Below are 16677 nucleotides of genomic sequence, written 5' to 3' on the forward strand. Positions count from 1 at the left end.
GATGCATTTTGACCTGGGGATCACATTGAGAACATGCTAGGCTTCTCGTTTTGACTTGTTTATTGCTTCTATTGAGGTCATTGTGCTGAATATGTATTACTTGATCTGAATCTTAATTTCTAATTTATTCATCTTCAGTTTTAACTGTTAAGAGAGCTAAGCAATTATCATTTGTACTCGTTGGAAAATGCTTCTGGCTGTTAATTACGTTGCTTGATGAATTCTTGTCTAGGGCCTTCAATTCTCAAACTATATTCATCTAGTCATCTGGGCGCATAATTAACCCCTTCCAACTAAAGATTCATGCAGGCGACTCTGCTAGTGATTTGATTAGACCTGACTACTGGTTGAACAGTTGTGTCTCTACTTGAACAAACCTGTCATGACAAATGGTGCCATTAGTCCATGGGGAAACTTGATCCGACACCCCAGTTTTATATATTGATTCTGGCTTTAAAGCTTCTGGATTAAAATCTGTGATTTACACAGATCTGCTCCAAGAATGCCTACACTAAACTACAATTACGAGGACCAATTAACATAGCAAGCAACCTACATAAAAGAGCACAATGCCGGGCTCACGTCCAAGTGCCATATCTCTCATCCCTCATCTGTTGTAGTAGAACCCATAATTCCTTGGAAATAGATTTGTTCGTTAGACAAAGAATGGCTTCTTGGAGTCTTATGATCATATTGCACCGGGAACCTAAAATACGAGCACATTACTACCCCCAGCACTATTTAGTCCTTTTCAAGTTGTACCATATATTGCTGTCAGGATATTAGGAGTATACCGTTCTACCTCAAGAGCACAATTTCTACTCCCTTCTTACCTAGAAGCACAGCCAATAAGAGGAAGAATAACAAAACAAGAATTTAGAGTAGACTCAGCCAAAAGTTGAAACAAAATTGGGAAACATTCAAAACTTGGAAGCAACCCAATGTTCCCAATTACAATGAACCCAACTACCAATGCAGAAGAAAGTACAGAACAAAATTAAGGATAAGAAACAAATATATACAGTTATACACAAACCCATGTTCTTCCAGTCTTTGGAAATGAGGTGGGGAAGAGGGAAAGATTGTGTGGATTCTTTGCACGCTGCCAGTAGTTTTGGGTTTTGAACACAGGTGCAATCAACACAAACACAGCTGCATCAGTACAAAATTCATTCACTGGGTAGTCTCACCGGAGCTATACAATCACAAACCCACCTGGCTAGCTGAAATCTTAAAGTGCAAAAATCAGAGACATACAGAAACATACTAGCAACAATGACCATACCTAACTACAGTAGCTCATCACCTGACCAAACAAATAAAAATAATTGCAATCATGACTCTGTATCACACTTCACAGAAAACAAACAGTATGTCCATGTTGCATGAGTGCATTTATGTAATACATTTGAAATGAAGCCTACGGCCAAATGTCTCTTGAACTCTTAAACAGAATTCAATCAACCGGTTTCAGCTTCACAACATGACACAAATAAAACATCTAAAATTTAGACAGCCTAAGCCTAAAATCTTAACCCCCACAGATCTGTCAATTGCCATCTCATCCACGGTCAACAGAACAGTGCGAATGATACTATATAGTTTATTCCTTGGAGGACTTGTTGATCAGTGACTTGTGTATATGTGGGATCACACCACCACCAGCTATGGTTCCTTTTATGAGGGTATCAAGTTCCTCATCACCACGTATAGCAAGCTGCAGATGCCGAGGTGTTATACGCTTCACCTTCAAATCCTTACTAGCATTTCCAGCCAACTCCAACACTTCAGCAGTTAGGTACTCTAAAATGGCAGCAGAATAGACAGCAGCTGTAGCACCCACTCTTCCATGAGCTGTAACTCGTTCCTTCAGAAGTCGGTGGATACGTCCGACAGGAAACTACAGGAAAACACGATGAGTTGGTTTCATTATATAGCTATTAAAATATGAAATATCGCACTTTTCCAGCAAGTAAATTGTGAGCCAAAAGAAATGCAGGTCTTTCACAGTTTCACCAGGTTTCACGCAAGACAACACAAGAAATTGCAGGAAACAGGTAAAAATTTTTAAGTGCAGCCCAAGTAATCAATAACCAGAGCTCTAACTTATGACAGCTTTTGTGACTCAAGTTAACAACAATGTTATATTTCATTTTTTGTCTTATTAACATGAATCTTTCTGACATATGATATGTTTTTTTGAGGGAGTTAAGAGAGATAAAGTAAAATTAATTTGAGACCAATTCCAACTTCTGATTTTATGCTTTAGCTCCAAGAAGCTCAGTTAGCCCAAGACAAAAATTCACTTCAAGTCCGTCTTAGCTCATGTCAGCTCTGGTTTTTTGGCCCCTTAGCACAACCACAATCAAATCCAGAGAGTGCAAGAAAATTGATGAAATTGAGTCGATGTCTATCATTATCCCATGTAACAGAGAATGTGTCAGAACTTATTCTCCACTCATAAGAAATCGTTCTAACTTCAATATAACCTTCCAGTTCTCACATCCACCATAGACAAAAGTAGTTTTTTTTTTTTTTTTAATTTTTTAATTTTTTTATGATCAATTTATTGAAAGAAACTTGAATTATAGACAGGAGACAGGTTGAATACTTTTTAAAAAATATTTCAAGGTTCTACTAAAAACAGACCAAACCCGCAACGAAAAGCACGATAAGAAAGATCCATCTGTGCTAGCTGTTCTGCCATCTCTTAAAATGCTGCAATTTTTAGGAAAAAGAATCAGGTTCCTAGATGGGTTATCAACTCAGATGCGCAATCTACTCTTTTGAGTGCATTTTTTGCCCCATTTCATATGGAAAGAAACTACCCCACACCTATGGGCCGGTCCAGTATACTACACTTCACTCTGTTCGTTCACTCCCACATACCCCTCCCAACCTTGGATCGAATTTGCGGCGCTGAGGCCACGAGTAATTCGGGAGAAGTCTTACTCCAGTCAGTCTCTCTTCCCAGTCATTTGAGTCATATTCAAAAACCTCTCTATACAACATTCAGTGATTTAAGCAAGCTCCCTTCTGACACCCGAATTCCACGGCCTAGCACAACTGATCAACATCTCCTCATCCATTGAGTTGCAGCTATCAAATTGAAAGATTCCAGTTGCATCAGCTTTGCTCTTCTGATGTTTAACTTTTTCTTTCTCCGTTATAGGCATCAAATGTTGTAGACAATTCAAAATTCACAACCGCAACCCGCATAAAAACGTAAGCTTCATGAAAGCCCCACCTCAAATACAACAAAACATATCACCAGGAAAAACCATAATTACTCAAGTACACTAGACAATTATCAAAAAAAAAACACCAATACAAAATTAGATGAGAAACCAAAAAGGAAGAAGAACCCTCAACAAACCCTAACCCAAAGGAAAACCAAATTCCAAAAGCCCAAAACACATACTGAAAAAGGACACAATCCATCTCTTCTAAGCCCATAGAACGCACAACTGGCAATTGACAAGATACAAAAACGTTAAACATAGCCCAAACAAGAAAAAAACAAACGGAGCCAAGAGCAAAAGTGCCAAAAATTGAAGTGATCAGATAAAATGAAAAAACCAAAAAACGAAGAAGAAGAAAAAACCTGAAGTCCAGCACGAGAAGACCGAGAGATGGGTTTCTTCTTGTCCTTATCTTTGTCCTTGGACGCTGGAGTTTTCCCCGTCAACAATCCCTTCGCCCCTTTCCCCGACATTTTACTTCTTTACACAGATCTAACGATTGTTCACGAATTGAGAAAGCAAGAAAGAAAAATCGAAAGCGTCACGGGAGGAAGATGAAAGATAATCGAGTACCTCTCTCTCTCTCTCTCTCTATGAAGAGGGAACTGTTTGGATTGGGATTTTGGAGATTTTACGGTGTGTGTTTTTACCATATTCTATGTGTGGGCCAAAAGTCCAAAATAGCAACACTCATTGTTCGGGTCGGATCAGAATTTGAGAAATACGCATCATTGTTGGATCATTCTTGGGAATCTATGGCCCATAAACAGTTGGGCCTAAAAATGATGGGCCGGATGAGATCTATTAAGTTTGATGACAGATCTTAATTTGGTTATCTTTTGGGGACCAGTCTAATAAATGATGCTTGCTGGTTGATTATTAATCAATTAACATCTAAATTTTGTGAATTTTGGTAAAATTGATTATTTAAGATACTGAAATTTATAATTCACTCAAACTCCTCGTTTACATGTAGCAAATGCTTGAGACGGGCCACGCAGTCTTGTATCCATGTATAGCAATAAATGATATAGTGTGCAACATAATCGGTGTTTGTATACGTGAAATCGTTGTGATTTCAGGTAAGAAGAATTTTCTTTAAGATGAGAAAGTATTGGACCCATAAACCACTCCAATATTTCATCCACAGTTAATGTAAAATACGTGACAACATCGATTATTATACCTCACACCTCTTAATTATAATTTTATGACCAATACTTTTTATAATTTTGCACAGAATGAAGCTCCACACCACAACTTGTATGGATGCAGGACAATAATTAATTAGGTAGATATAAAAGTGTAGTGTGAGATTTAGGTATAGGGCGAGGACCAATCTCATTTAGAGAGAGAGAGGAGAGAAGGTTCTTGAGATTTTGAATAATAAATATGTAGCATCACAACTATTAATCACTTAAATTAGGAGACCTAACATACACGTAATATGTTGGTCCATATTACCCATTTCCCCTATGTACATGAAATCTCTTACAAACTCGGAAATTTCGTCAAGTCTAGAAGGTTACAACACACATGAATCATGGACGTACATTTGACGGCCACAGAACCATGTTCATTAAATACAAATAATGTTCACAATTCAGCTAATTAATGTATATATAACATAATGTTTAATTGATTAACTCACGTAAACATACATATTTATTTTTAACACCTAACCATATAATTATGTGAAATTTAAATTTGATTAATTAGACACTTAGGTAAGCATTCTAGAGAGGTATTGACTTGTGAAAATGATGATGCTGGGTTTCAATTATTAATTTTGTATTTGGATTATTATTTCGACAGATCTAAAACAAAACTAGTCGTTGACAATTTAGTATTTCTTTTTCTATTTTTTGGTTGATAAAAATTGCAGTGTCTGCGTATAATGCCTAAATGAAGTTTGACGACTCCTAATACTGTACCCAAAACTCTCTTTCTTCCTCTTATTATTTTTCTCTTTTTTCTTTTTTTGGTTGGTCAGACTTAACTTTAAATATTAAAGACTAATGATCATTTCAAAACTATACGTTGCCAATTCTAAAATAATGAGGGTGTGCGTTCTTGTCAACTCATGAAATTATTATCCAGATTTGTGTTCGCTTGTTTCAGTTTGAATTTGTGCAAGAGGTGGATGAAGTTCGGAAGCTTTTGTACGAGCGTAAATTAAAATTTTAAACGGTCATAATTTATAGCTGAATAAAATTATCTGATCATCTACCTATTAATGTTTCGATCTTTTTCTGGAGGAGAATCTATTATTGTCATAAGGGGTCATAATTCATCGCAAAATTTTACAATTTCGACCACAGTCAAATCAATCCTTAAATTTTCTTATATTTCAATCGATTTTTTTCGAATTATTGCTAGCATGTTCGGGTATTTTTGGACTGAATTTGTCCAAATTTTAGCCGTCATCAGTCCTATTTTACCTATAATAGGATTGCAATTTGTTTATTTTAAACAGCTACTACTCTGTAAAGAGAGTCATTCAATAATAAAATATTTCTACCTAAATTCGTATTCACATAATTTTCAATAAAAATATGAGAGACATATTATCGTTATTCTTTACTTTGAATTACTTGGAGTTGTTCATTAGGTGCGCATACTTTTCAGGCAGGGATAGTTGCAATATTTGAAGTTGTCCACACTTGGAATGTTCCAACTCCTTGAAAAATGAATGAAACAACTTGAAAGAGAGAGTTAAGACATACTATTTAATTTGTATCTAAAGCACAACAGAACAATAGAATTAGCCTTTCTCCTCAGCTTTTTCAATAATAATCAACACTGTCAGCTTCAATTCGTCTGTGCCCAATCCAATTCAAAGCCTGCACATACGTGCAACACATTATTCGTATGTTTATTAGTTTGAAAATGTATAAAATTGTGTACAGTAAACTTCTACGTGCAGTGTTGTCAAATTCTCTGCTTTTCCATGCAAATCACACTTTTCCTCAATTAAGTGCGTAAGAGCAATTCTGTTGAAATGAACATGTAATTCAGCCTCATTCTCTCTATTTCTAAACAAATAATTATTTTATTTATTTTCCAAAGGATGAATAATTAATATATAGGTACATATGTCAACAATTTTTATATGATAATGTAAATGAGCAAATTATTCTTTATGAAAAATAAAATAACAATTATCTCTGTAATTTTTTTATTTTTTAAAAAACGAAACAATTTACCTCCCTGTCTAAAAAGATAAATTGCTATTTTTTATCATAAAAAATAAATTTACTTATTTATAATATTACAAAAATAAATTGCATTGAACCCCATATATAGATATAAAGTTTTTAGCTATAGATTGTAAGGAAAAGTACTTAAATCGCGTGCATATTTCATGTTCACCAAAAGCAAGAAGCGTTTGTGGGATGACACGTTTTAAATGGAAGACTAGTTCAACAAAGAATACTACATCAGAGTTGTGGTGCATCACGAAAGGAATTGCCTTTACGGTGTGTGTGGACTTCATACCCATACACGAAATAGAAATTTTTTGTTAACGTGAGTTTGATCAGATTTAAATTAATTATATATTAAATTTAATATATTTGTTATGTAATTTACGTGTAATTCAAATCGAACGAATGATCAGTTGACAAAATATAATTAGTTGAGATTGAAAAACTGGATTTGTGCAATAAATTTCGAGAAAAAGTGTGTAGATATACTCACTGTTGAAATTCGACGTTCAAGTAAGGAACCGCATTTTGCGCTATTGTCTCGAAAGCTATGTTGGACAACACCAGGCTGCTCCCCGCCCTAGACGGCGGGGAAACCGAGGTTAGGGCCCGATCCACGATCTTCACTTGGATGGTCTGCCCCTCCACGCACGTCTTCGGCACCTGCGCGCTGATGCACTTCACCAAATACTGCCGCCCGCACGCAGCGCCATTGTCCCATATCCCCTCTCCTGCGGCGGCGAAGAGACTGCTCGTCGGGAACTGCGACATGTCGCTACCGTAACACGCGGTGGCTGCAGAATGAATCAACAGAGATTACTGCCTTCATCAACATCATAACCACCACCAACATCAAGGTAACTAAACGAACAGTTAATTTCAACTTACGAATATACGGAGGGGCGTACTGGCTGGCGGTGCCAATGTCGGCGCCGGAAAACCGAAGTTCGGGCCCGAGGAGGAGGAGGAGGAAGAACCATAGGAGTAGGATTTCGGGCTTCAACATCCTAAATCAAAAAGTGAAGAAATTGAAGGTTCATATATTTACACCATGTATTAATGATCATGAGCACTCGTACGCATGAATTCAGGTATGTATCAATTCATGGTGTATATAGATTGGAATTATTTCCAAGTCAACGCTGCAGAGGTAGCATTAAATATATTCAAAAAATATTAATTTAAATCAAATTCGAATATACCAAATTAATCACACAGACCAAGTATGAAATATTTATTATATAATTGACCACCTTTTTTATAAAATATATCAATCACACGATAAATATATTATACTTATGGTATAAATATTTCAACTCCCTTCAATCCCCAGTCGATTAACATTTCTCTAAATATATTTGGGATATCTCACTCCAAATTTATTTTACTATTTTTTTGTATATTTATCGTATGAAAGCAATAAATTATAGAACATCTCGAGAATATGGTAATGTTTGGGCAATATATAGATAGTCAAAGAAAATGGCTGTAATCATTAGAGTAATATGTATATATATCGGTGACTTTCACATGATTTTATTAGCAAACACAACCAAAATTTTGACTAATCAAAATTAGAAATTAGGACACGTTGACTAATTAAGAAGTATATAATTATATTAATTTAATTAAGGGGAATGGTGACCAAAATTAGTCGATAGTTGAGCTAACAAAGACACCCGATAATAGCAATATTATTCATGAACTATATTACTTTTAATTATCATAAATTAACATATATAGTTCCTTAATTAAGCAAATATTGGTAGGGGGAAATAATTATTGATTTTGTGGTGTGCAGAATGTTAATTAATATATTTGGTAAGTGGAATTTTTGAAATTAAAGAATCATGTGAATACATAGTAATAAGATATAAAATCAATTAATTGTATGCATATGACCGACCTATAGCCTGACACTACTGGATCAGCACTTGTCTATACTGGAAATTCCGATCGGCTGCCGACTTTTTACACGGTTATGCGTATTCTTGTTTGGATTTTCAAATTCTAATTTACTAGGTTTTCGATGAGAGTGAGGTGAAGTTGGCCGAGTTTGGCATGTTGCCCACTTTCTTTCAGATGATGAAGTCATAGGATCATTGCATATACATTTGGAGAAAATTGAAACATTTTTTCTATATATACAACTTTTATTCATGATTTACAGTAAGAAATAACTGTTGGTCAAATAATAATATATTTTTAATAAAATTTGATAACTTATACCATCGTGTCCTATCTAATACTTATCAAATAGGGTAAACAAAAATTATTAATTTATCATATCTGATGTTTTATTTAATCAGGCTATATCAATAATTTATCCGACACACAAAAATAAATGGCCCTAAACATTATTGCAAGAGTTATAATTGAGACCTTACACTATAGGCTCTCGATTATTTGTCATGGTTAATCCTTATTTTATTTGATTTTTCATATTTTTGGCTAATACTCAGTCTGACTATTAATATCATGAGAAGTCAAGAATTATAAAACGCTATATATATATATATATATATAATTGCAATCTTGGACTTCATATATGTACGTAAGAATACTTTTGTTACCTAGTACCCAAACCTGTTAGTGAAACATTATTTGTCCCATTAAAAAGAAAAATATATATATATATATATGTGTGTGTGTCTTTGATATAGGCCTCACAAGATCTATCTTTGAGACTAATTCATTTACATAGAAGACGTATTTTCTTATATATATATATATATATATATATAAGGATAAAGTACACATGGTTATCGTCAGCACAATTTTAACTTCCTCTTCTAGTATAAAATACTTAGGTTTGAACATGTCGTTTATATAAATTTATACCCATATCAAATTTATACGGATAATATCAAATTTTGCGGAGTTAAATAATGCTAACTATTAAAAAGAATTTATTTGTCTCTATATATATAGATTTATGTGTGAGTCAGACAAGTGCTGACGAGTTAAATCTAAATAAATTATATTGCACTTGTGATGTAATTAGTATACAGTTAAAAAAAGCAACTAATTATAGAACAACTTTGATTTGATCAAATTTAATCTGAGTAAAAGTTTTCAGTGAGAGAGCGAAGAAATCAACGACATATTTTAAGTGAAGTGGAGTCCAAACTTGGAAAGTAAAAGCGAGGAGTTGGGGGTGGGGGGAGTGATGGGCGGGCGATAAATGAGGTATGGCAATGTGAAGGAATCCCTATCTAAAATTTAGGACCACAATTGCATTATTATCATCTATGTATGGCGACATTAGAAGATAAGTCAGTGCAAATTAAAAACCCAAAGGAAGACAAAGTCCAAACCTCCATGGTAGGTTGCATGGGAATTAACTAGCCACTAGTACATGTGAAAACGAAAGTCTTGAAAAAGCAAGAATCTTGTTGGGTTCTAGAAATTGAAGTGGGGATACTCTTTACTAAAAGCTCAATCTGGAAGGCTGGATGGTCCACTAGTTCGTTAAAAGCAAGAATGGCCTATGAGTTCGTCTTAAAATTTGATTATGAATAATGCAAAAAAAAAAAAAAAAGGGATATCCAATTAATGAACAACTTGCTCTCCTATCACTGTCGAGGTTTGGAGGTAATTCTCTCGTTCAATAGGTCCCCGGGAGGTGACATGTCATCAAATGATGATATAAAAGACTCAATACGCTTCAATTCTTGATTATATTTATTTTTCTTTCTTTTCAATGTGAAGATTCAGATAATCATGTAGGTGGGTGTAGAACTTAAAACATCTTTTGAAATAAAGAATTTTGTGGATGATCACAAGTGTGCAAAATAGAAGGTTCTCGGATTCGGACAGAACAAATTTCGTGTAAGAAAACCTGAATGAATAACTCTACTGTAATAAAGAGAGAAAGAATCGATCTATAAGAAAAAAGACATGTTCGAATAATAAGGGGACTGAAAGGAGGAGGTCCGAAACATACCTGATGATGGAATGAAATTAATCTACCGTATCAATGGGGATATGAAATCTGCAAGACGGAAATATTTGTTCATCACATTACTTCTCCATCTTTTATAAGTAGCAAAGAGTATGTAATCGATCGCTGAAATCAAATTATGAATTGAAGAGGATTGCCTTCTGAAGTTACAGGGATCAACACGGAAACGTGAGCGATGTATATGCGTTACAGGTACTTGATTACGCCTTGTAATCAGCAAGCATTTAATCCATTTGCTTTCAAGGAAAAGTCCCATTAATGCTTTCAAGCAAAAGCTATCGACAATGCTGAAATACATCTTTGTTTGATTCGTGGATATAGAGGAAAATATTGTGCTTGAATTGAATGGTTTCTTGGTTCTTTTGTATATGTACGACATTTAGTTTAGACGTTTTGATTTTTGTCTCTTTGCGTCAAAACGTAACTTACACGTAGATTCATGTCTTTGTCAGAAAACTGGATCTGGAAAACTGGTCTGAGAGGAAGGGCTAAGACCCGAAAATGTTATAGGGCGCCAGTTGCAAGAATGGACGTTATGGAAAGCAAATCCAACAGAGTAAAAGCCCATTTGTGGCCCATATACTCCTCTTCACCAACAGATTTTCAAGAAATCCTGTATTTGTCTCGTAGCTCCACATCACTCCATCTTTTTACCAGCATCGATTCGCATTTCTAGATGTTCTGTTTCTCTAAATTTGGTTCCTGCTCGCAAAACTTCTGGGCTTCGATCAAAAGCTTGTAAGACTGTCTCAAATTCTCCTCTTTTTCTTATGATGGTGCGACTTTCTTGGATTTGATCGAGGTTGATGCAAAAATCTGCGGTTTTCTTATTGTTGCTCAATGGCTGGTGCTTACTATCTGAACCCTTTTCGGATTAATGCTCATTTCGAGGAGAATTCAAGACTGTTGGCTCCCAAGATCGAATACTCAAGTGTTGCTTTCCCTTCCAATGTGGAATTATCAAGTCTCAATTTTTACCCAACTCTGTCTTCCACTTCTACCTCCAAGGTGGTTGTTATGATCATTTTTTTCTCGTTCATATACCTGTAAGCATATTTACTTTGTGACTACACACTAGTGGTGGACTACCAATTGAGTTTCGTGTTAGACTTTGAAAAGATTTTTACTGTGATGGATTTTCTTGTTAGGTGGTGTTGTTAAATGTGACATGCTTGTTCTCCTAATTGTGATGTCTGATGCAACAGGATGACATAAGTGACTTGTGTGTGGATTTTGTCAGTCGCTAAAATTTGCTTCCCTGAGATAGTCCACTTGTAGTCAAATAAATGCACATGAACTTGAATCTCTTTGACTTATTTCTGCTGATTTTACTGCTTGGTGGCACCCTCTTATAGCATTCACTGTGTTCAGTGCTCTTTTATGTAATTAAGCTCCGTTTCCAATTCATTGCTGTGTTAGTTATCCACATTTGAGAGTTGCACGTCTCAGTTAAGACAGGATTTCACTCTCGTTTGTCCTCGACCATTTCATACCACCATCACATTGTTTCAATTGACTTGTTTCTGAACTAAAGAAACCAAGAAACTCTATATATCTAAATTCAGACGATCTTAATGGTTGTGAATTATGCATTTCTTGATTTAGGAATATACTTCTAATGTATGTTGCTTACCGGATGCCGGCAATTCCATCGATGAGAAGGTGCCAACGCCCATGCTCGATATCGTTGAAAACCCCATGCATTTAAAAAATTTGACTTCAAAGGTTTGGTCGACTTTGAGATATTGTCATTTCCCTACTTGTAATTGTGAAGTTTAAGTTGCTGCAAAGCAGCTAATGAAGCATTTGCATGCAGGAATTAAGACAACTGGCTGATGACATTCGATCAGAATTATTATTTATGTCAAAAACCCAAAAATCCTTTAAAGCCAGTCTATCGGCGGTGGAACTAACAGTTGCTATCCATCATGTTTTTCATTCCCCAATGGACAAGATACTATGGGATATGGGGGACCAAGTAAGATCCTTTTTACTACCCACCTCTAGATATTAATTCATTATATTTCACTCATTTTTCCGTATCAGTTTTTAGTATTATCTCGGGGAAATCCAATGTGCTGGCACATGCATGTGCCCATATGTATGTGTGTGTGTGTATGTGTCTGTGTGTGCGCGCACACGAGAAAGATAGAGAGAGTTGATAGGTCCATAGCCTGAGAGTTGGTTGATCTATGAATACTATAACTTCCACGAAGGATGAAAAAGCTTATATTCCTGTGTGGTTGTTACCATTTGAGCTTAAGAATTTACCACACATCTCATTTTATCGTCCTCTGCTATTCGTTTAAACAGACATATCCTCATAAGCTTCTCACTGGGAGGAGGCCCCTCTTGCATGAAGCTAGAAAGATAGATGATCTTTCTACTTATACATGCCGTGGTGCATTTGACCCGTTTGGAGCAGGACATGGATGCAGCAGCATATCTTCTGGACTTGGTATTCTTATTCGATTGCCTGCTCCTTACCCTCTTGACGATGGTTACTTACGGTTCTCACTATTCTTGCAGCAATATTTGTTGTACTCTTGGTTACTGCAGACCAGATAGTGTGATATGAGTTTGAAATATATAATAACCATTTAAATTAATTTTCAACCCAGGAATGGCAGTTGCACGAGATATTAAAGGAAAAAAAGACCGCGTCGTTGCAGTGATTAGCAATGAAACAACCATGGCCGGGCAAGTTTACGAGGCGATGAGCAATGCAGGTTATTTGGATTCAAATATGGTTGTGATATTAAATGACAGTCATCACTCTTTACTCCCAAAGCTCGAGCAAGTCCCTAAGACATCGATTAATGCTGTATCTAGTACTCTGAGCAAGCTGCAATCAAGTAAATTCTTCAGGAAATTTAGAGAAGTTGCTAAGGTATTCACTCCAGCAACTTCAGAATGCTACTGTAATATTCAGTATATATCTGCCCTTGTCATACATCAGAAAATACTACCTTTCTTGGTGATTCTGATTTTGAATATTCATGTCGAACCCAAATATACAAATGCAACCTAGTTAAGTGAGCTTCTGATATAGCATGAGTCCGTTCATGCAGTTCAAAAGGCAGAGAAGTCACTAGCAGGAAATCCAAAAGCGAAGGTTTCACTGATAGGAAATCTAACCTTGTCTTTATAGGCATAATCTTTCAGAATTACTTTCCTCTTTTTAAAGAAAATATATTTTTGTGTTCGAATATTTTGTGGAAGGGGATCAGTCGATAGGATCTATCGGAGTAATAATTTCAATTGGTTTTACAATTATACCATTTCACTGAACTTATAACTATTTTAGTTTCTCTTACATTTTTTGTTGAAAGGACATCTTTCTTGAGGGGGCTGACAGCTATAAAAATAAAGGTGTGAGCCAAATTGTTCTTTTTTTATTCATGATGATTTCCTCTAAGTATTGCACATTTTTATTTGTGTCATGGGTGTATATATGTATGTGTTATCATATAGATTGAACAAACTATATTTTTTCATGTTCTCTCCACTTATGTTAAATGTCCACAAATTTGATTGCAACGGACAGGAACGATTATCGCAGTAATCGGTGATTGTTTCAGGTTCTTACTAAGAAAATTGGCCGAGGGATGCATGAGTGGGCTGCAAAAATTGATGAGTATGCACGTGGTATGATGGGTCCTACAGGATCAACTCTATTTGAGGAGCTTGGGTTGTACTATATTGGCCCAGTAGATGGCCACAACATCGAAGACCTTGTGTGCGTTTTGCGTGAAGTGGCATCATTGGACTCAATGGGTCCTGTTCTGGTTCATGTCATAACAAAGGAATATTGTGAAGTAGAAGATAACCTGACGAGTGAAACTTCTGATGAAAGCCATGAAGGTTTGCTAGATTCCTGATCACCATTTGTAGTGGTTCAGTTTGTGTCATCAATATGTGCTTGAAATGGAAATCCAGTAAGGAGAGAAGCTTACTCATGTTTTGCCATGGTTGTGCTTTTATAAGCTTACATTTAGAAGTGACAACTAATGCAAACTACAATGTCTTAGTCATTGTTGCATGGAGTTGCGTAATAATGGAGATACTATTTTGAAGCACCTTGAATTGGAGTTCTAGAGTGCTCGTCATCATCATAATATTCAAAACCTAGTTCTCCTCGCTACTCACAAACTCTTAGTGTGAAGTCTATTGTTTTTTATTTCTGTTTGATTGCATGCATAAGACAGTTCCTATACTTAAGCCAGCTGCAGTAAAGATAATTCCTTTTTTTAAAGGATAAATATCCTATTAAATATTCTGTTGATTGGTAGTAAGTATATAGCGTGCCATGCATAATATTTTGTAAATAGTAGTCACGTGCTTTAGCTGAAAACTTTGGTCCTTCCAGAAGTGAAAATATCAGTCAGAAGTGAAGTATCAGCACATTTGAACAGCTTTATGAGCAACCTAATTGCTTTATTTTAACTTTATGGAGTATCACACATGACAACCAGCAATCACAAATGTAGATGATAACAAAGCATAAGAAGACTAATTACTGTAATTGGTGGTGACTTAAATTTTGGAGTCAATTACTTTATTTGCAATGGAGATTACTTGCTGGATTTCTTATCTATCCTTTAATATGTCCCTGTTCTGCTAATTTTGGCAATCAGGTTCCATCAATGTTGAATCTTTACCTTGCAATTCGAGACCTAAAACATACAGTGACCACTTTGTAGAGGCTTTGATCACAGAATCCGAAAGAGATGAAGATATAGTAGTGGTCCATGCAGGAATGGGAATGGAGCCATCTTTTCAATTATTGAAAGATAAATTACTGGATAAATTTTTTCATGTTGGCATGGCTGAGCAGCATGCAGTTACATTCTCCGCTGGTCTGTCCTGTGGTGGATTGAAACCTTTTTGTATAATCCCATCAGCATTCCTCCAGAGAGCATATGACCAGGTTTCACTACCTCATCTTGCTGGCTTTCCCCGTTCCATTCTCGACACACACACATACACACTCTAGCACAGATAAAGTTAGAACCTTACCTGTGAAGTAATATTGGTTTGCACGCATACATAGAGGAACATCATGCATATTCCTTCTGCCTAACCTTCTTAGGTAGTCCATGATGTGGACCGGCAGAAAATTCCTGTGCGTTTCGTGATCACGAGTGCAGGTTTAGTGGGATCTGATGGTGCAACACATTCTGGAGCATTTGATATAACATTTATGTCATGTTTGCCAAACATGATTGTGATGGCTCCATCTGACGAGATTGAGCTCGCCCATATGGTGGCTACAGCTGTCCATATTGATGACAGGCCAGTCTGCTTTCGCTATCCTAGAGGTGCCGTTGCCCTGACGAGCCCTAAACCATATTTAGGAGAAGCAATTGAGGTAATGTTGCCTGCACCTGAAACCTGTGACCATGATTTTCTGCTATAAATTAAATGATAACACCCATTACCTCATCAATGTGAAGCTGCTCTATGAAACTTAGTATGTTATTCTTGTGATTCAACGCTGAAACTATAAGATGATTTGCTACTGAGTTGCTAACATGAATAACCTGAATTACACTATTCGATATGCTAATTATGTTTGTCTTAGACGTGTTATCTGCATTCAGTGGTTTTAGTTTTCACACTATCACCTCCAAGTTGCCTCGTCTGTTGAAAGTTTTCATGACTCACTTATACCTCTTGGATGGATTGTTTATGCCACTGTGCTTCTGAAGCCATGAATGATAACCCATGTGGCAGATTGGGAAAGGGAGAATACTTTTAGAGGGGAAAGATATTGCTCTCCTGGGCTTCGGTTCAATGGTACAAAATTGTCTTAGAGCACATTCCCTTCTTGCAAAGCTGGGAATTGATGTTACCGTTGCTGATGCAAGATTTTGCAAGCCGCTTGATATAAACTTAGTGAGGATGTTGTGCAAGAACCACAAATTCCTAATTACAGTCGAGGAAGGCTCTGTTGGAGGATTTGGAGCACATGTTGCTCAATTCATTTCTCTCGACGGGTTGCTTGATGCTGGAATTAAGGTAACTCTTTTAAACTTATTTCTTTTGATGAATTCTGAAATCTGTAGGTAAAAGTGCACCATTGACAAATTAATTTCCAGTTTTACTAATCCTTTCTTGTTCACCGTGCTCGATTTCTTCTCCAGTGGCGGCCCATGACTCTACCTGACAACTACATCGAGGGTGCATTGCCCCAAGACCAACTGGCTCTTGCTGGGCTCTCTGGCAATCACATTGCTGCAACAGCCTTAAATCTGCTTGGCCG

The 16677-nt window shown here is 36.2% G+C and overlaps 3 protein-coding genes across 5 annotated transcripts; 1 reads left to right on the forward strand and 2 right to left on the reverse strand.

The window, feature by feature from the left end:
- On the reverse strand, positions 1148 to 3879 carry LOC105164827 (probable histone H2A variant 3). The gene is made up of 2 exons (XM_011083613.2): positions 3605 to 3879; positions 1148 to 1900 (listed from the first exon to the last, which is right to left on the reverse strand). The coding sequence occupies exons 1-2, from the start codon at positions 3713 to 3715 to the stop codon at positions 1604 to 1606; spliced, it is 408 nt and encodes a 135-aa protein (XP_011081915.1). The 5' UTR covers positions 3716 to 3879; the 3' UTR covers positions 1148 to 1603.
- Positions 5877 to 10634, reverse strand: LOC105164828 (EG45-like domain containing protein). 3 transcript variants are annotated; one of them, XM_011083615.2, is made up of 5 exons: positions 10550 to 10634; positions 10395 to 10442; positions 7337 to 7455; positions 6942 to 7242; positions 5877 to 6085 (listed from the first exon to the last, which is right to left on the reverse strand). In XM_011083615.2, exons 3-5 carry the CDS (start codon positions 7452 to 7454, stop codon positions 6079 to 6081), a joined length of 426 nt encoding a protein of 141 aa, XP_011081917.1. In that variant the 5' UTR covers position 7455; positions 10395 to 10442; positions 10550 to 10634; the 3' UTR covers positions 5877 to 6078. The 3 variants fall into 3 exon arrangements, with proteins under 3 accessions (XP_011081917.1, XP_011081916.1, XP_020550474.1); XM_011083614.2 differs by lacking the exon at positions 10550 to 10634 and having other exon boundaries at positions 10395 to 10529; XM_020694815.1 differs by lacking the exons at positions 10395 to 10442; positions 10550 to 10634 and having other exon boundaries at positions 7337 to 7552.
- LOC105165070 (1-deoxy-D-xylulose-5-phosphate synthase, chloroplastic) lies at positions 10477 to 16675 on the forward strand (the record flags this gene model as incomplete). The annotated part of the gene is made up of 11 exons (XM_020694224.1): positions 10477 to 10604; positions 10865 to 11420; positions 12018 to 12137; positions 12229 to 12390; positions 12726 to 12870; positions 13034 to 13302; positions 13994 to 14276; positions 15050 to 15342; positions 15505 to 15783; positions 16149 to 16433; positions 16559 to 16675. Coding segments are annotated over exons 2-11 (2121 nt in total), but the record flags the coding sequence as incomplete, so codon positions are not given.

The sequence above is a fragment of the Sesamum indicum genome, linkage group LG6, assembly GCF_000512975.1.
Source record: "Sesamum indicum cultivar Zhongzhi No. 13 linkage group LG6, S_indicum_v1.0, whole genome shotgun sequence".
Lineage (NCBI taxonomy): Eukaryota > Viridiplantae > Streptophyta > Magnoliopsida > Lamiales > Pedaliaceae > Sesamum > Sesamum indicum.

Bases quoted from the DNA above. Each gene is read 5' to 3' on its own strand.
- LOC105164827 (XM_011083613.2), bottom strand. From the start codon at position 3,715: ATGTCGGGGAAAGGGGCGAAGGGATTGTTGACGGGGAAAACTCCAGCG. The intron at 1,901-3,604 runs GTTTTTTCTTCT...GTTTTCCTGTAG, and splicing joins CTTCTCGTGCTGGACTTCAG to TTTCCTGTCGGACGTATCCA.
- LOC105164828 (XM_011083615.2), bottom strand. From the start codon at position 7,454: ATGTTGAAGCCCGAAATCCTACTCCTATGGTTCTTCCTCCTCCTCCTC. The intron at 7,243-7,336 runs GTAAGTTGAAAT...TTCATTCTGCAG, and splicing joins GTACGCCCCTCCGTATATTC to CCACCGCGTGTTACGGTAGC.